Raw genomic sequence first — 18,675 nt, 5'->3', positions numbered from 1 at the left:
TCGGATAGTGAAAGATAAGTAGGTGGTCAGAGTCGAAAGAAACTTTACTTGACATATGGTATAATGTGAAAGAGGATCATGCTTAGGGACCAATTGAAGTTAACCTATCATGACTTAATCGTATTGGTTTATTCTTGATACAAGTTTTGAAAGAAGTTAAAAGTGTTAAATATGACAAGTGTAAAGTCTCACGAGCTTATTCAACACACTAGACTTATAAAAGTAATGTCTATATGTATGTTGTACTTATATAGTTGTTTGAGCCATTTGGACTAAGATTTGAATGAGTTGGTTTGATATAATTGTGAGAATTGATGTTGATGGTTGTTTTTTTATGAATGTGAACTATTTTGTGTTTTTGGATTAGTTTTTACTTAGAATATTTACTGAGGGAAATAATTTGTATAACATCTCAATTTCAAAGGTTACAGAGTAATTATTTTCTTAAACATAATATTATTGCCGAAATTCGATTTCAACAGGTCTTTACAATTAGCAAAAAAAAATGAATCATAATTTCAATTAACTACAAAATAAAACTTCCAATAAAATTGTTTATTTAAAACAAAACCCACAAATTCTCTAACTCTCATAGTTAACTCACTGCTTCAAGCCTCCATTGGGTTATCTGCAACATCATTTTGCTTCCATATAAAAATGATGGTCGCAAGTAAAAATCATAACATATAAAAGTAATATAACAAAAAAACACCAAATTATCAACATAACATTTATATCACAATAGTTAAGTCCTTATTACAATTTCATACATAACACTATTAATAAAAGAGATTCTTTACACATTTTTTAAAAGTTTTATTCTTTTAATAACTATTTTTTAAATTTAATCAAACATTTATTTTCTTTTAATTTTACCTTTTTTAATAGCTATTATTTTAAATTCAAATAATTACTCATAATAAAGAAAATTTTATAATTTTATTATTTTAATAACTAATTTTTTAATTTAAATAATTATTCATGATAAAAATCAACTAATTATTTTTTATAAAATGATTTTCTAGTTTTCAAATACTTTTTATTTTAAAGTTTTAAAATTTTTACTATAATAAAAAAGTAACACGTGTTTCCACCAGGATTTTATAATTTTTGAAAACTTGTTTTCATATTCTAATTTTCAGAAATGAAAGGAAGTGTTTTGAAATTGAAACTTCCTGAGTAGATACTAACAAACATATATTAATGAAAAATTAATAAGCTGTTTTTATTCGGGCTGCGCTGCCTCAGGTCTCAAGAAATTCCGCGATCTGGGGTCCACGCAGAGAAGAAAGAAAGAGAAAAGTTAAAATGAAAAAAAAAAAATGAGGTGTGTGGCAAATTGTCCTATAAAAATAAAAATTTCTAAACAACTAAAACCTGGTTTGGTTTTTTCCTCCTTCTCATAACTCTGAAACTCATAGCCCTCTTTCTCATCCCTACAGCACCACACTCTCTCCCACGCTGGTTTTGAACTCAAAATCTCTGCGAAGTTGCTCTTGCAATCGCCATTGATAATTTCTGTACGAACCTTCTTGACAATCTCTGAATGTCCTTCAACAGTTTTCCCTACAACTCTAGATGTTTATGTTTGTGTGTTTATGCCTGGATTGTTAGGTTTGTGCGGTTTTGGATTTTTTTTAATCCTCGCTTTTGACATGTTTTAAACGCTATAATTGATCATCGACTTTGACACACTCTACTCAGTTGAATATGCGCTTGCTTTTGTCATACCTTAATCAAAATGTGTCTATTGCTGTGGTCGGAAACTCTACTCTAGGTGTGTTTAGTGCTGTCAAATTTGTGGTGATAATAATACGGTTCTTTATTGTTTTTGGTGTTTGATAAACATTTTTTTTTTGTCGCTTTGTTAGCTCCTCATGATCAGTGTGTTTGTGTTTGGATTACTTCAGACCTTCGATTGTCTCAGTTTTTTGTCACCATATTATGCGGCTTGGTGAAAAGGGATTGTCCATGCACGGAAGAAAGGGGAATTGCCGTGCTTATGGTGGGCAGGGTTTTGTGTGCATTGATATTTGTTGAGATATTTTTAGGAACTTTCAAATTTTATTCCCATTGGTTTTAATTCTCTATAATGGCTGTATCTTAGAGAACGGTGAAGAATGAGATAGGAATCATGCAATTTGCATATGTTAGCTTTAGAATTAAAAAACATATTTCTTATGTGATTACATGCTATTTTTAACACGTGAATTTATTGGCAAATTTATTTTCTAGAACGTTTTAATTCTAGAGGACTAGAACTGGTTATGATTATCTACTCCCTTTTCATTGCATATTGCAAATTAGATGGCTTTACTTTGTCTGTTATTGTAACAAAAAGGTGGTAAAACAGGATGTTTCGCTTTAATAAAGTCGCATTAGCATTAGAAGGTTGAATTGTTATCCGATCACATCTATTTGTTGCCTTTGGCTGGCAGCCTATGCATACACGGTGTGGGTCCATTTCAGTGAAGTGTCAATTTGCAGATTAACATTTACTGAGTGTTGATTTTAGAGCTTAGCAATTTTCTGAAAGACTTTATTATTCTCAATTTGCATTTCTTAAATATAATGGTGATTTTAGAGGGTGTCTTTGGTAGATGTAGATGGATTTGATGTGCTGTGTCTATACTTATTGTGTTAGCCATCGTTCGATATTATTTTTGGTGATTTTTTTTCTCTTCCATTTGTGTCTCTCCTTTCTTACTAATTTATTTGTTATAAATATTTAATACAAGCACTCAGAAATAGAATATATATATTCAATTCTTAACCTATTCGTAATTAATAATAAAACCTGTAGTACCGATAGAAAACGTACAAGTAGCTACTGGTGCTGATGTGAACAGTAAGAGAAAAAAGAAAAAGAATAATTGATAGTGACTAAGAAGAAGAAAATACATAGTGGCTGAAAAAGAAAGAGCCAAGCAAAGAAAGGAAAATATATGTGAAAGTGGAAGGAGAAAGACCCACGGAGCACAAAAAAAAGAAAAAGAAAAAGAAAAAAAGAAACCAAGCACAAAAATGAAGAAAGAAATCTGTAGTAGTGAACTGAGCAGGTCATTGAAAATGGAGTGAGTCACTGAAAAAAAATAAGAGATAGCTTGGAGAGTGGTTGTGTGCATGAGTGGAGAAGAATGAAGGGGTCAATACAAGGTGTGTATAACGCAGTGACCTAAATCTGGTATAGTGCACTATTTGTCACTATTGATAGCCCAGTGAGAGATACCTTCTTCAAAACTTGGCAAGTACTCATTCGTTGTGGATTTACTCTTTTTTAAGTGCGTATTGACCAAAATATGGTTTGCTAATAGGTGCTAACAAAGGTTCATATATAGTGCATGTAGGTATTATTATTGTAAAACAATCATAGTTTATGCCAATAACTTCAATGACTGATTTTGATTTTTATCTCTTACCATACCCAATTTTTACGGGAAGAAGGAACATTCTTGCCACTATGTTATACAATATTATCTTGATTAAGGAAGGTGAGGGAGCGACATATCTTTCATCTAGTATGAGTTGCATCTTGTTGTGAATATATTTTCTTCTTTTAGAGTTAAAGTCTAGTTTCATTTCTGGTTTTGGGGAAATGCGATGTGATTCATGGGCATCCTCTTACAGGCCTTGACACGTGATATGTTACCATGCTTTAATGATGTTGCTCTTATGGTCTTAACAAGATTTGCTTAGAATTCAGAACAATTTCTTGATAATGATCAAGACAATGTCAGTTGTTTACATGTTTTTGTATTTTTTCTATCATGTGCTTAAAGTTTTTTTAATTAATAGATTCTACATTATGAATTACTTTTTAAATAATTTCCTTTTTTTTTCTGTCAGGACTGCACTGATCATTTTACTTGGACAAGTGCTATTGTAGCTGGATTTGATGGCGAATTCTGCTGTGATCCTTTTATACAGAGCTATCTTTGTATTTTAGAGTATACTTGTAATTGAAACAGTTTCAGATTTGAAAACATTATCTTGTACACCTGTAAACATTTAATATTTTAGTGTTACCTTATCAAATTTTATCAACTCTGGTGTTGTGTGGTGCTTGTATTAAACTGATTCTTGCTTTAGTTTCTTTTTTGTGTGTTTCTACCACCTCTAAATATATGCTTGAATTCACATGAAATCTTGTAGATATATATTGGTTATACGTGGGAAAAAGTAGAAGAACTGACTTCTTCATCTGAATTGTTGGATACACTTCGTACATAGTGAAGAATGGAGACTTTAGCCCAGCTGGAAGCAATGTGCGAGAGGCTTTATAACTCGCAGGATTCTGTTGAAAGAGCACAAGCGGAAAGCACACTGAAATGCTTTTCCTTGAACAGTGACTACATTTCGCAGTGCCAATATGTTCTGGATAATGCATCCTCTCCGTATGCATTGATGTTGGCAAGTTCGAGCTTGTTGAAGCAAGTGACTGAGCAAAGCCTTCCGTTACAGCTCCGGATTGATATTCGTAATATTCTTGCTTGCAGATGATTATGACTAGGAGTATTTTAGGGGCTGTGAATATTTGGCTTGGGTCTGCGGGAAAGAATACATTATTTCTCTATTTCCTAAACAGAATTTACCGAGCGATGTTTGAACCTCGTCAATTACATTCTAAGATACTTGTTGACTTAATTTTGCATGTATTGAAGTCTCTTTTCCAAAATTGGCATCACCTTATTTTGTGGATAATTTGAGTTTTCTCTTATTTCTTTTTCGTGTTGTTTTTGGGGAATTTGGGTTCAGTATTTTCGATTACCTTGCTGTCAATTTTCCCTCACTGTGGTTGCTCTATTTCCTATTCTCTTTTAGCCCAAATTGATTAAATTGCTATTTTTTTTTTGAAGGAAACTACCTCATAAATTATCTGGCAAGCAAAGGACCAGAACTGGAGCCCTTTGTTCTTGGATCCTTGATCCAACTCTTTTGTCGCATTACAAAGTTTGGTTGGCTTGATGATGACAAATTCAGGGAAGTTGTTAAGGAGGCAATGAACTTCTTGAGTCAGGTGACACGATGAATGTTAAAATTTGATATGGGAGTCCATATATTTCCCGTGTGTTTTGTTTTGGCAATCCAGTAAAGTGCATCAAGCATTAAAATGTGCGGCTTTGATTTGTTATTTCTTTACTGTGCTATTAAGCATTTCGTGACTTTTGATATTAGATTCTATCCCTCATAAATTAAAGGCCATTATAAAGTAGTTGTAGGGTCTATGCTTTTTTACCATGCTTAGGTTTCTTGTATTATTCTTTGAAAGTGCTTGTTGTCCTTGAGGTTTTTTGGAAGTTGAAATTGCTAGAGTTTTATGTCTTTTCCCTTGGACTTTGCACAACTTCTTTGCAAAATGGTAGAAATTATGTATAGGAATTCTGGATTATTTGGAAATCTATGGCAGCAAGGCTTCAAATTTTGTTTGGTCTTGAATATTTAATGGGGTTAGTGCTAGTTACATGATATGGATTATGTAAATGTTACAATAAAACGCACTTTCTGGAATTTTTTTTTGCAGACTTATCTTTTGGTCTGTGGTGATCTTTGGTCATGGGGTTTCAAAAAATAACCAGCTGCATGTATTGAGTGATGAAGTTTGAAAGTCCATTCAAACACATGTTTGTATATGTCTTTATTGCTTTTTAAGGCTATATATTGATTTTCTCTCCTTCACCATCTACTAGATGAAAACTTGAACTATAGGAAAATCACATTGTTACAAAATAAATACAGAATACAACTATAAGTGAAGCCAAGAAGAAAGATTCCCCCTCTAATTGTCTTATTTTTTTAACAAAATGAAGCTTCCTACTTAAATATATGTAGTTGGTTGAACTTGAGTCCAATGAAGATTTGGTGTTTTATCTTCTAATATCTTACCCGCTAAAACATAATTATGTTCATTATCTGTTATACTTTATTTTATTTTCGGCTTCAAGTTATACGTGACATAAACCAAGTCAGTCGTCTTTTTGTGATGCAAACCGGTTTCTTCCATTTGTATGAACCTAGAGATAAATGAATTTTTAAAAATTATACACCAAATAAATAAAATTAAAAACCACAAATAACTTGATAAACTTGAATAACCATTTGAAATGAGCTCTAATCATGCTCACACCCCTAAGAACTGCATGCTAAGCTTAAAACTCGAATAGCAAACCTCTTCAACTCTGAAGCTCCATCCCCAAAATACCTCCCACCATTCTCTTGGAAGCATAGCTTTCCTACAATCTTTTGCATTTTCCATAGAGAAAATTCCTTTAGCATGTTGGATAGGGTTGTGCAGTATGTTGATTGTTGATTAATTGTTATAATATAACCTTATAGGTTCATCCTCCTTTGTCTTTAAGGCTTCCAGTGTAATCTTCAGCCATAACAATTCATATATTCCTTGAGTCATTGCTCAAAATTCTGCTTCGACACTAGATCTAGCTACCACCATTTATCTTTTACTATTCCAAGTTACTAGGTTTCCATGATGGAAGGTGCAATAACTAGTAGTTGACCTTCTATCCATAACTGAGCATGCAGAATCAACATCTGTATATGCCTCAAGATTGACATTCTTGTTTCTTTTCAACAAAATTCCTCTTCCTATTGTCCCTTTTAAATATTTGACAATTCCAGGAGTAATTTGTAAATGTGCTTTCTTATGTTGATGCATAAATGAACAGACTAGACTCACAAAAAAAAACCATATATGGTCTAACATGAGATAGATAAGTAAGTCTCACCAAAATTTTGTCCACAACAACATCATCGTTTGTACTTCTCAACTTTTTATTTGGATCAACAAGTGTATTTGCTAGTTTGTAGGTTGATTACTCGTTTCCGATAATTTCATAGAAAATATTTCAACCTTTGTTGCTCCTTTTCATCATTTCAAGTAACAATGATATCATCCACATAGACTAATATAATGAGTGAAAAGTAGTAGGAACAAAATAATAAAAAAAGAATGACCGGGTGGGTGGGTAAAACAACACACTCTCACGACATGGAGTAAAGAGACAAGACTTCAATGGGAAGATCATGGTGCTAGAGAAGAGTTATGCCATGGTTGTTGGGGACTTGTGTGGAGGAGATGCCACAACATATGATGTGAAAAGGAGACATGACTCTACAATGCTAAAAACATGCAATGTAGACAGGACAATCGATGAAAAAGAAGATGCAAAGTGGAGAGGTGGTGGTTGGAGATATTGCGTGAAATGGAGGATATTTGTATCCCAAACTAGTTGTACGACCCATAAGAATATTTATAATAAGTTTATATTGTTATTCTTGAACAAATATTTTTAATTTTATTGGGAGTATTAACATATCGTAAATTAGATGTAGGATAGGATAACAAAGAAGATTTTGGTTGACAGAGTCAAGTTCTATTAACCACCACAATCCACCATGCTGACTAGTTTCTCTGTTACTGGCATGTGATGTTTGAGGTTTTGATTGTGTACTTGCTGTTTTTACTATATTTATTAATTATTAAATATATCTTCTTTTGTACTACAGATCTGATTGTTTTGAATTTTAATCTGACCAATTGATACTTTTAGCAGGCACAACATCACTATGCTATAGGTTTGAGGATATTGTATCAGTTAGTTTCTGAGATAAATCAGGTCAGAATCAATGCTTTATATTTCAACAGGAAGTAATAGCTTGATTATTAAAAGCTGTGCACTTGGTGTATCTCAAAGCATTTGTTTCACACTTCTTAGGACTGCACTTTTATTTTGTTGTGTTTTTTTATTTGTTGTTGCTTATTTGTTTTTGTATGCTTTGCCTGAAGTCAATGATGGTTTTGTCTTTAAGTTATAAGTTTTCTAGTATAAGTTTTCTGCATCTTCACACTTGAGTAAATTTTGAGATTTGAGCATCTATTATATATGAGTATTAGGAACTATTTGTTTGCATTGTGTCTGCTTTGTTTGGTTTAGCTGTTGCTATCTAGGAGACTGATTGATATGGGATGTCAAAACTGTGAGTTGTCAATATTAGCATCATATTGTGTTGTTATATGGTTTGGTACTGTGACATGGTCTTCTTTTAACTCATATCCACCATTTTAGCATTGCAAGCATGGTTATCAAACTCTCGAGTTAACTCGTAAACTCAGTTTACGTTCCTAGACATGGCTTCCGAGTTAACTCGGAAGTAAACTCGTTTTTTGCGTAAACTTGGTAGAATCGACTGTGAAATCGGTAGAATCGTGTAGAATTTTGTGAGTTTGGAGCGATTTTACAAGCTTGAAAGTTATATATTTAATGAAATGCATCAAAATTAATGACAATAATCCAAGTATTTATGTTTTACTTTTATGAACAATATAACTATAAATTTTATTTATTTAAAGTTATATAATTTTGTAGACTTATTTGAATTAAGATATTATTTATATAATTTTTTTCATCTGAAGTAAACTCTTTCGAGTTTACGAGTTGAGTTTACTCAACTCTCACGAGTTTACTCAACTCTCACGAGTTTACTCAACTCTCACGAGTTTACTCAACTCTCACGAGTTTACGTAAACTTTCGAATTTGATAACCTTAATTGCAAGGGTTAATGGGTAGACGATATACGTAATGCCTCTGAAGAGTAACGACATATTGTCACTGAACAACATTACCGCATAAAAACTGAGCTTAGATACTGCAGAAAAACTGAACTTAGATATGCAGAAGCACCCATTTTCTTAATATTTTTATTTCATTGTTTTATTTGCTCGGATGTGTTTACTTCTTGTTGGTGTTTGATTCATAGCTTGTGCAACAAAATATTCCATAAATTTTGTACTGTGGCTGTGCATATTCTCTTGCAATACAACATTATTTATTTTGATATCTCCGTATAGAATTAAGTATTATATTTGCTTAGAACTTTTTTGCTGATATAGTTGTTGTTATTTTTATTTATTTTATTATATATTTTCAGCACAATCCTGGATTACCTGCTGCTAGGCAACGGAGGATAGCTAGCTCTTTCAGGGATCACTCACTTTTTCAGATATTCTCGATATCATTAACTTCTCTCTTCCAGTTAAAATCTGATGGTATATCATATATTTGTTATGAACATGATTGTATACATTTTTTCATTTTCAAAGTTTTAAACTGATGCCGTGCTTTGAATTTAGTAATCGTTCTTTGTTTTTGTAAAAAATTCAGTTGGGAACAAGTTGCAGGAACTTTCTCTTATGCTTTCTCTCAGTTGTTTATCATTTGATTTTATGGGGACATCATATGATGAAAGTTCAGATGAAATTGGTACTGTTCAGGTATAATATGTGTACATAGATAGTTGTTTGGTTTTGTCTGGTCTGCAGTTCTTGATCTTGAATTGGCACTGGTTGTGCAGGTTCCATCGGGATGGAAGCCTGCCCTAGAGGATTCCTCAACACTGCAAATATTTTTTGATTATTATGCATTGAATCAAGTTTTTTCAAAAGAGGTTCGTTTATATTAGTTTATTCCATTTGCCAGTGGAGCCAGTGCTTTAAACTTTTATGATAAACTTTTTATTTACTGCTGCATTTTGTTTGATTTTTCAAGGGATTAACCCTCACTGTTATTAACTTGGTATTTTGTTTTGTGTATAGAAAGAATATTATTTGAGATGTTAGGACCTCTCTTTGTTGCGTACATTTTCTGGATAAAGCGTAATATGTTTGAATTCCCGATGCAATATTAGAGAGTAAATCTGATGAAATTCTTTATTTGTTATTATGATTAGATATAGTATTTGTATTGTTACAGGAAGTTCGAATCAGTTGCCGTTTGCAGCTGATGTGACACCTAGCTAACTTCTATCTAAACCAGCCAGCTGGCTCCTTAATGTCGATTATATATATATGTATGTATGTAATTGGACCATCCCAGTACTACAGTGCAGGCCCAATAGTACAGTTATACTTCTAGGATTCTACAAGTACAGTCTATCTCTAATAGAATTAAATTGAGTATTTGTGGCCAACGGGGGAATGTATTCTGGTTCATTTCAGCTGCATAATTATTTATTTTTTCACTGATCTTTGTGGTCTTATATAATTGTGAACTTCTGAATGAGTTATTTTAAATCCTATTGTCACGGACCAGCTCTCCAAAGAGCCTTAGCTTTTATGTGTATGTCTATGATTGGCTTTATACTTTTATATACTCATCTCCCCTTGTTATGCAAGGGTTCTTTGGGATCAAAGTATGAAGTATCCACAATGGCAAACCTACCCTTACATTCTGCTTATATTTAAGTATGAAAAATGGTTCAGGATTCTATGGTACATTCCCTTGGGAGTCTAAGACAAGCAAGGCTGGTGTTTTCCTTTTTTTTGCTGTTTTGTTGCTGCTTGATCCTTTTTTTTTGTGATAAATGTTAAATAGGTGCACCAATGACGTATTTGGTGGAAGACAATTGATAAGACTCCTAATAAGGATCATAAGGTGGGAAGTGAACATGGACTTGTTACTCAGCAAGGAATAATTATAGAAGCAATAGTTAGGCCCAAAATATGGAATGTTTGTGTCAGAAGAAAGAAAGTGGGGTTAGGAAAAGAAAGAGTGAGAAGTTAGTTAGGATGGGGAATGACTTGTCAAGAATATGGAGATGGGGGAATTCTGTTATAGGAGAGAGAAGGGAGAGTGTGAAGGGGTACGGAGTAGGAAGTTATGAGTCGGTTAGGAGGAGAGTAATTCTCTGGAGGAGTCTAGTGCTCTGGGGTTGTCTTGTTGCTATAGAGCTATCAGCTCAGTAACATTTTACTGCATAATATTCTAAATAATACAGACTTGGATATTAAGTTATTTCTTGGTTTTTATTAACAATAAATAAAATTTACTAATCTTGTTGTACTATTTCAACCCTACTTTTACTATATGCATCATTAGACTTTATTTTCTGCTTGATTTGACTTTACTCATCTATATTACTTTTTTTTTCTTTTTGAATGTGATAAACTTGTCTTTCGCAAGAAGTATGTAATTTATGGTAAAGTACATTTTTTCTCCATATGCCGTTTCCTTTATCCCCCATCCAAGTAATGTAATCTATCGTCCTTGGCTTCATTGAGATGCTTTTGCTTTAGGTTTCTTGTTGATAGAGTTGATTTATCTTCCCAAAATGCTTTTGCTTCTGATTGTGACAAACTTAAATTGTTATTGCTTTCAATACTAGGTCATGGTTTGTTCACCTCGTAACATATAACTGGAATATGTTTAATTTGAGGTCTTGTTTATAGTTAAAATCTTGTTGACTTATCCTGCTATTTGTATTTTATTGTTCAAATTTACTGACGATTTCAGGCATTGTAATTTTATTCGTAAAATTCAATTTATCCTAATATATATATTTTGATACTAGTGATAGATAAATTGATTGCCATATTTTAAATGAATATACTATTTGGTTGTTGTCCTTTTATTTTATATCTATGACATAAATGCATGTGAGCTTCTCTAAGGTTTTTTGCATTTGATCCTTTGTTCCTAGAGTTCTATTATAATGGCAAAATTAGGCATGCAAAGAAATTACTGATTCATTTTTTCTATTCCTCAACTTCCAATTTTTGATCTATGTAGGTGTGTAACCTCACTTCTTTATATTGGTGATTTCCCATATTTGTTGTTATTAATTGTAGGCTCTGGAATGCCTGTTGCGTCTTGCTTCTATTAGACGATCATTATTTCCCAATGATACTGCTCGAATTAAGTTCCTGTCACACTTGATGCGAGGCACCAAAGAAATTCTGCAAACTGGAATAGGTAAATTTGATTTACAGTTATTTGGCTTTGCCTTGATTCTAACAGTTTATTTTAATGATTTTGGAACATTGGTTCCATAATTTTTATCTAAAAGTTGGTGCTAGTTTTTGGTTATAAGTTATTGAATTAAATCTGATACTTTCCTCAAACAATGCTAGTCAATAGTAAATGGTCGTGTGGAGCGGTCACCCTTGAATGTAGCGGTGGACCACTTTTCTGCCTTTTCTTTTCGTTGTACCTTAGGATGCACAAATCTGATACACATTGTATACAGTATGATGTGAATCCGATGTAGTGATATAGTCATTCTACAAATAATAGGATATGATATGTGCAAAGTATTTAATTAAAAATGTATAAAAATTTATAAAACATAAGAAATATGTTACTGGTATCATGCAAATCCAAATTAAAATATAATTTCTAAGATATTGCCAAAATAAAAAAATTATTAATCATTATCATTATAAATTACTTTCATTATTTACGCATAAGAATAACACTATCAATCTTATTACCATATGAATAATGAAAAGGAGAAAATAAATATTCTATTAATTACAATCATTATAATTACATTTAAACTCCTCTATTTGTAACAATCACATTCTCTTAAAAAAGGAAAGAAAATTAGCCAGAATGAATGTGTAGATTCTGGATATATTTTCTTAGTTATTATGGTGATATAATTTTCTCTGTTTTTATGTTCACATACGTATTAGTTTCTTGTAGTTTTATTGGATATAAGTGCTTTAAAAGCTTGGATACTTCACGAACCCTTAATGCTTAGAAACTTTGTTATTACTATCTTATTTTAATTTATTATATTATGTTTTATTTAGTTTTTATCAGTGTCATGGATAGCGGACTATGCTGTCCAGCAAAAAATCTGCCTTGTAAATGGATGGAGTTGTGGCATATGGCAGATGTGTATTCACATATACAATTAATTATTTAGAGGAAAAAAATAAATTATACATGAAGCAGAATCAGCCAAAAATTCGTCGGTAAATCTGTAATTAGGCAATGCCATTTAAAAATGCAATATGCTATACAGGAAGTAGAATAAGCCATTAACCTTGATCCAAATCAAGTGTTATATCACGAAGACCTAAAATATATCTGATTTGTGTGAAATAAATATATGAATATAGCATAAATGTCATGTTGCCAGAGATTTTTTTGCTGATTTTCTGTCAAAGCTAATAAAGAAAAAATGTCTAGTGTGTCGTAGGATAAACCTAACTTTCACTGGAGATGCTGAACAAGAAATTTCACAATGAAAAAGCAGCATATCATAGAAAAAAAATGTGGAATTCTGAGTGAGCATTACGCTTACTCATATAAGAGTAATTGTGCGACATATAGCCTACAAACTTACTGCATACCTTTGGTAATAAATTGTTAATACATTGACATATCAGAATACTTGACTTGCACATTGCTAATTTTTGTACTTCTTGCCTATCTATTGATTTACAGTAGTGCTATATTTAAATTGAATATGTTTAAATATTAGAGCTGAATGATGTTGTGGGATCCTTTGTATATAAATTTAGTTTAGATATTTGTTTATGAATATCTTTTTATAACACGCCTTTCGTATCACGACAATTATCATAAATATTAGTGCTGAAAGTGTGATCCATGTAGCTATGGATTTTGTCTATAAGTTTTATTTAGACCTCTGTTGATAAATTTCTTTGTGTAACAGGTCTTTCTGATCATGATAATTATCATGGCTTTTGTCGACTTCTTGGACGCTTCAAACTCAATTATCAGGTGTGCAATACTGTTTTTGTCTTTTTTCATGATCCATGTACATGCCCATTCAATCTCTGATAGGATTTTTTTTTCCCTGGGATCACCACCTCATGATATTTGTGGGATGACTTGTGAATGTAGCTTTAGTTTTGTTTGTACAATTCTTGGTGAGTGTCCACGTGTGTTTTCTGTAGTGTCTTCCCCGCAAGAATGTCTATCCAATTTAACGTGTCTCGTTGGATCCTGCTGAACAGGATTATGGGCTCTGTTGATTATTGATTTATTATCACAGTAGAATTTAATTGGTCCATCACAATCAATCTTCAAGTTATTTCAACCAAAGCAATTGACAAATAACTTGTGCTATTGCTTGAAATTTAACTACTACGCCAGATTGAGCTACAACGGTTTTTTGTTTTACTTCTCTAAGTTAGCAAGTTCCTCCAAGTATAATATCCAGATTATTGTTGGCATATGAAAATACCTTTCTTGTAGTGGGCCACTTGAATTCTAAAAGAATATTTCAACCTGAGTTTTATCTCAAACTACTTTTCTAAATGTTGACTAACGAGTTGTTGTTCCTTCCAATCATCCTAGTAACATTGATGTCCAGGTACACTAATAATACAGTTACTCCCCTTGAAGTTTTGTGTTTAATATATATATTTCCTGCTCAGGATCCCCATGCAATAAATGATTTTTCTCATCAAACCATTGTCCAGTTTTTCTTTGATGAACTGTCGATCTATCTCTATATGCTTTATCCTATCATACTGAATTGGATTGTGAGTAATACTAATAAATGACTTATATCATGATAAAGATTTCATAGTTCTTCACAATTTGCTTTTAGATCATTCAAAATAATTTCAACCATAACAATTCACATACCCCTGTGTTGTCACTCGGAATTCAACCTTTGCACCAGACCTATTTTTTTTTTTTCTTCTCCAAGTTACTAGGTTTCCATCCAAGAACATGCACAAGTGAATCTCCAATCAGTAACAAATGGTCTGCAACGATGTGCATCTCCTTTCAAATTTTCATCCTTCTTAAACAACAATCCCCTTCATGCACTTGCCTTCAAATATTGAGGGATTCTGTTCAAAGCTTTTAAGTGTTGCTTTCTTGGATTGTGCACAACAATCCCACTTGCCTTCAAATATTGAGGGATTCTGTTCAAAGCTTTTTAGTGTTTCTTTCATGTTTCTTTTGTATCTTCTCTTCCCAGTTTTAGAGGTTGTCTTATTATTTTCCTTTTCACTTTTCCATTGTTTCTCTATTTTCTTTCTTTCTTGATAAAGATTAATGGGTATAGAGGAACTATTCCAACCTGATTTTCCGTGACTGCTCACATCCTCGTATCTTGTTTGATTTTGTTCATTTGAATTTGCATAATTAAGTTTTCCTGACTTCCTTGGATTGATCTTGTACTAGTATTTCTTGATTAATAAATCACGTTCCCACTTTGATTTTTTCTGCAGTTATCTGAACTTGTGAATGCTGAAGGCTATAGTGAATGGATACACTTAGTAGCAGAGTTTACGCTAAAATCTTTGCATTCTTGGAAGGTATGATTCTATGATTATTTAATTAGTTCCTTGAAGTAGCTGGATTATACATTTTGTTCATAAAATGTTAGGAACTGTGTCAAATATGTTGGAAACTGTTAGAATTATTGGTTATTGTGTATGAGTTGTGTTCAAGTGTGTTCCAACTAAGAGTGAGTTGGAAAGGAGTGTGGTTAGTTACTTTGTTTTCTATAAATGTAAGTGTAGAGGTGTTTAAGACCTCAAGTAGTACATATTCCTGTATTCCATTTTAACAGAAACAATTTCTGTTTGAATTAGATTAATGGCTGGGATATTTAAATGGACAAATTCATTTTTGGTGGCTTGTCATGAGCCAACAAAGTTACATTTTCTTACTATTTCTCTTGAAATTAATTCAATATGAATGATTGTCGAGATGTTTCCAAGTGCTTACTCACTAGCAACTAAATTAAAATATTTTAGTTTTCAACTTAGTGTTGGAGTGGGTTCTATCTTTCTATTCTTTCTCACTTGCAGTTAAGCCTTTGGCACCTTCTGTTGTTGCTGTTCAGACTTCAATCTAAATTGCCTTGTTGTGAGGCAAATCCTTTAAATTTTGGAGGCCACATGAGTGTCATGTGTTCTGCTCCGGTCACTATCAATTTTGTTGTATCATAGTTTGGTTTCGAGATTTGGGATATGAGGACTGTGAACGGGGAAAGAGTTTGATTTTCTGCTCTATTTGCTTTGCTATGAGTTGAAAGAAGAATAATTTATATACTAATTGTTACTGTTATGTGCAATGATAGGAATCATTCCCCATCATATCTTACTATAGCTAGCCCTACTTTTTTTGCCAATTCTTTCTTCTTTTGTTAAGTTATTTTAATCTGCATAAAATTCACTATAAATGATTGGATATTATTAAATATGGAAAGAAACTTCTATTGATACATATATGTTTCCTTTCAGTGGGCTGGAAGCAGTGTTTACTATCTTCTAAATTTATGGTCTAGATCTGTGGCATCTGTGCGGTATCTCAAGGGTGACAAACCTAATCTGTTAGATGAATATGTGCCTAAAGTTATAGAAGGGTTTGTATCATCAAGGTTTGATTCATTGCAGGTCAGTTCCTTTAAATTCCATATCGACATGCATAATACGTTGTTGTAAGAAATCTGACTTGATCTTTGTAATTAGGGAAATATGTACAGCTGGTACTTAGGGATATTCTCCATTATTTGCCCTTATTAAGTTTCCTTATATTGTACTTTGAATGTTATAAAGGGTTTGCATGTAGATTAAACAGAATTCATGAGGACAAGAAAACTTTATTGTATCAGAGAACTAGGTTTTCCTTTTCCCTCTTTTCCCTATTTTTTTTCCGCTGTACACTGTTCTTGCAGCATTGTTCACATGGCACTATACGTGTGCGTTGTTCATGCAAACTACTGCAATCCACCATTCACCACTGCCGAGCAAAACTCAACAGAGTCTCCATCTCCTGACTGCCTAAGATCGATGCATGCACTACCTTTTTCTGCCTCGTTTGTCTCACTGGATCCCTGAAGAGTTTTTGTATTGACAACAATCGTAACAAGCTTGACTGATATGATGATATCCTTCAGGGGAGTGTAAAAGTTATGATTTAATCTTTCAACATGGGAAAGATGTGAAGCCGATAGTTAGGGATATTCTTAGGTTCCCTTTATTATACTATGAGTGCTTATAAATACTTATTAGGCTTGTATTAGATTTGTATTACGCTTTTCTGTACTATAATGTCATACAACTTCTTTTCTGTTTTTCGGTAGTTAATGTGTTACGTACCTGAGTACGAAACCTAATTAGATAACCCCTCACACACTCAAACAACAAGCACATAACAATGAATGAATGATAATGGGCGAATGAATCTCTTTTATTGATGGTGATATCTGAATAAACAAAAGTAAACAAGGGTAATTGGGAGCATAACCTTCGTCAATTACTTTGGGAGCATAACCTCCCTCACAGGAGCATAGCCGCCTGTCAACAAACTCAATAATCAAAAGCATGATCCTAACAATAGCCTCTAGCTTTAGTTATACTAATTATTTCCTGCCCATCTTGTGCTAAATCTTTCGCTAGAATAAAATATGAATATTGTTCTAAATAAAATATTTCCCTAGAATAAAATCTTTCCCTATAATAAAATCTTTCCCTAGAATATATTTCCTTGAATATCGCTCTAAATATACTAAATAGTTTGGATAGTAACTTCTTCAACCGATCAACTCCAGCTCTTCACTGCCTTCCGTGACATTTCAACAATCATCATGCCTCTCATACTGTTTGCATATTGGTTTATGTTGATGACATCTTCATTAAAGGCTACTCTATTCCTCTTATTCACTCCATTAATCAGCTTGCATTCCAACCTCTCTTTGAATCAGCTGGGCATTGAATTAATTATCTTTCAGACCAGTCTTTGATACTGGCTCAACGCAAGTATCTCAGATCTTTTGCTTAAAACCAAATGACCGAGGCTCATCCTTTCCCTTCTCCTATGGTTTCTTCATGCAAATTATCCAAATTTGGGACCTCTCTCTTTATCGCTCTGTGGTAGGGGCCTTGCAGTATGCCACTCTCACTCACCCGATGTTAGCTATGCTGTCAAGTTTCTCAATTCATGGCTCAACCCCTGGACTCTCACTGGACTACTGTTAAGCGGATTCTATAGTATCTTAAAGGCACTGTTTTGATAGAAACCAACTGGTATAGATATTATTGCTGTATTATAGTCACAAGAACTTGTGAAATAATTACCAGTTTACTCAGAACACATAAAATGAAATTGAACAACAATTAGGACAGAACACACCTTCCAAGTTATTGAGAGCTTGGTCTCTCCCTTTCCTGATTTTCCTCTCCAGTCCCCTCCTTTTTTCCCTCCCTTTCTTTATTTTTCTTCTGTCCTGATAACTGCCTACAGGCAGTTATGCTTGCCCCTAATAAAAACATTGAAAACTACCTAACTGATTAAGAAATTGTCAACAACTATTACAATAACTATCCTATTTAATATAGACCCAACAAAATATTTATTTCTGGTTTCTCCTCTTATAGTGCTGACTCATAAAAGGTTCTCACCCAGTTCTTCAGACAACATTGGAGGTAGAGGTTGAGGCCTTCTAGCCTCAGCTATCTTCCTCGGTCCCAATCTCATTTCCTGGTGGTCTTGCAAGCAGAATTTTATAGCCTGCTCCGGCACTGAGGCTGAATATCGTACCTTAACCCGCACTTCTGCTGAAGTTTTGTTGATTCAGGCCCTTTTAAAAGAACTATCTCTTCTTTCATCCACTCTTGTTATGATGTGTGACAGTTAGAGTGCAATTGCCATTGCTCATAATGCAATTTTTCATTCCCACACTAAACACATGGAAATATATGTGTTCTTTGTTAAGGACCAAGTTTTGTCTATGCAACTTGCAGTTTATCTCATTCCCAGTGTTGATCAGTGGACTGATGCTCTTACGATGTCCCTTTCTCCAACTCACTTTGAACTTCTGCACTGCAAACTCCATGTTCTGGATTCTGCTAATCCCTCACCTTGAGTTTGAAGGGGGATATTAGA

At 33.2% G+C, this 18,675-nt stretch overlaps 1 protein-coding gene across 8 annotated transcripts in view; it reads left to right on the top strand.

The window, feature by feature from the left end:
• Positions 1-1,236: 1,236 nt before the first annotated feature.
• The window catches only part of LOC124827755 (uncharacterized), a 67,536-nt gene continuing 50,097 nt past the window's right edge, over positions 1,237-18,675 (top strand). For 2 of the 8 annotated variants that reach the window (XM_088096323.1, XM_088096321.1), the window contains exons 1-12: positions 1,258-1,520; positions 3,847-3,955; positions 4,153-4,477; positions 4,857-5,017; positions 7,566-7,631; positions 8,945-9,062; positions 9,178-9,287; positions 9,368-9,460; positions 11,640-11,763; positions 13,478-13,545; positions 15,012-15,098; positions 16,032-16,184. In XM_088096323.1, the coding sequence (XP_087952449.1) occupies positions 4,237-4,477; positions 4,857-5,017; positions 7,566-7,631; positions 8,945-9,062; positions 9,178-9,287; positions 9,368-9,460; positions 11,640-11,763; positions 13,478-13,545; positions 15,012-15,098; positions 16,032-16,184 (1,221 nt within the window). In that variant the 5' untranslated portion in view covers positions 1,258-1,520; positions 3,847-3,955; positions 4,153-4,236. Of the gene's footprint in view, positions 1,521-3,846; positions 3,956-4,152; positions 4,478-4,856; positions 5,018-7,565; positions 7,632-8,944; positions 9,063-9,177; positions 9,288-9,367; positions 9,461-11,639; positions 11,764-13,477; positions 13,546-15,011; positions 15,099-16,031; positions 16,185-18,675 lie in introns of all 8 variants that reach the window. The other 6 variants (XM_088096320.1, XM_088096317.1, XM_088096322.1 and 3 more) reach the window with 4 other exon arrangements.

This window comes from Vigna umbellata, chromosome 8 (assembly GCF_029865625.1).
Source record: "Vigna umbellata cultivar VRB3 chromosome 8, Vumbellata_1.0, whole genome shotgun sequence".
NCBI classification, from domain to species: domain Eukaryota; kingdom Viridiplantae; phylum Streptophyta; class Magnoliopsida; order Fabales; family Fabaceae; genus Vigna; species Vigna umbellata.
The sequence above is the reverse complement of the archived record's forward strand: the minus strand, read 5'-3'. Positions and strand labels throughout refer to the sequence as shown.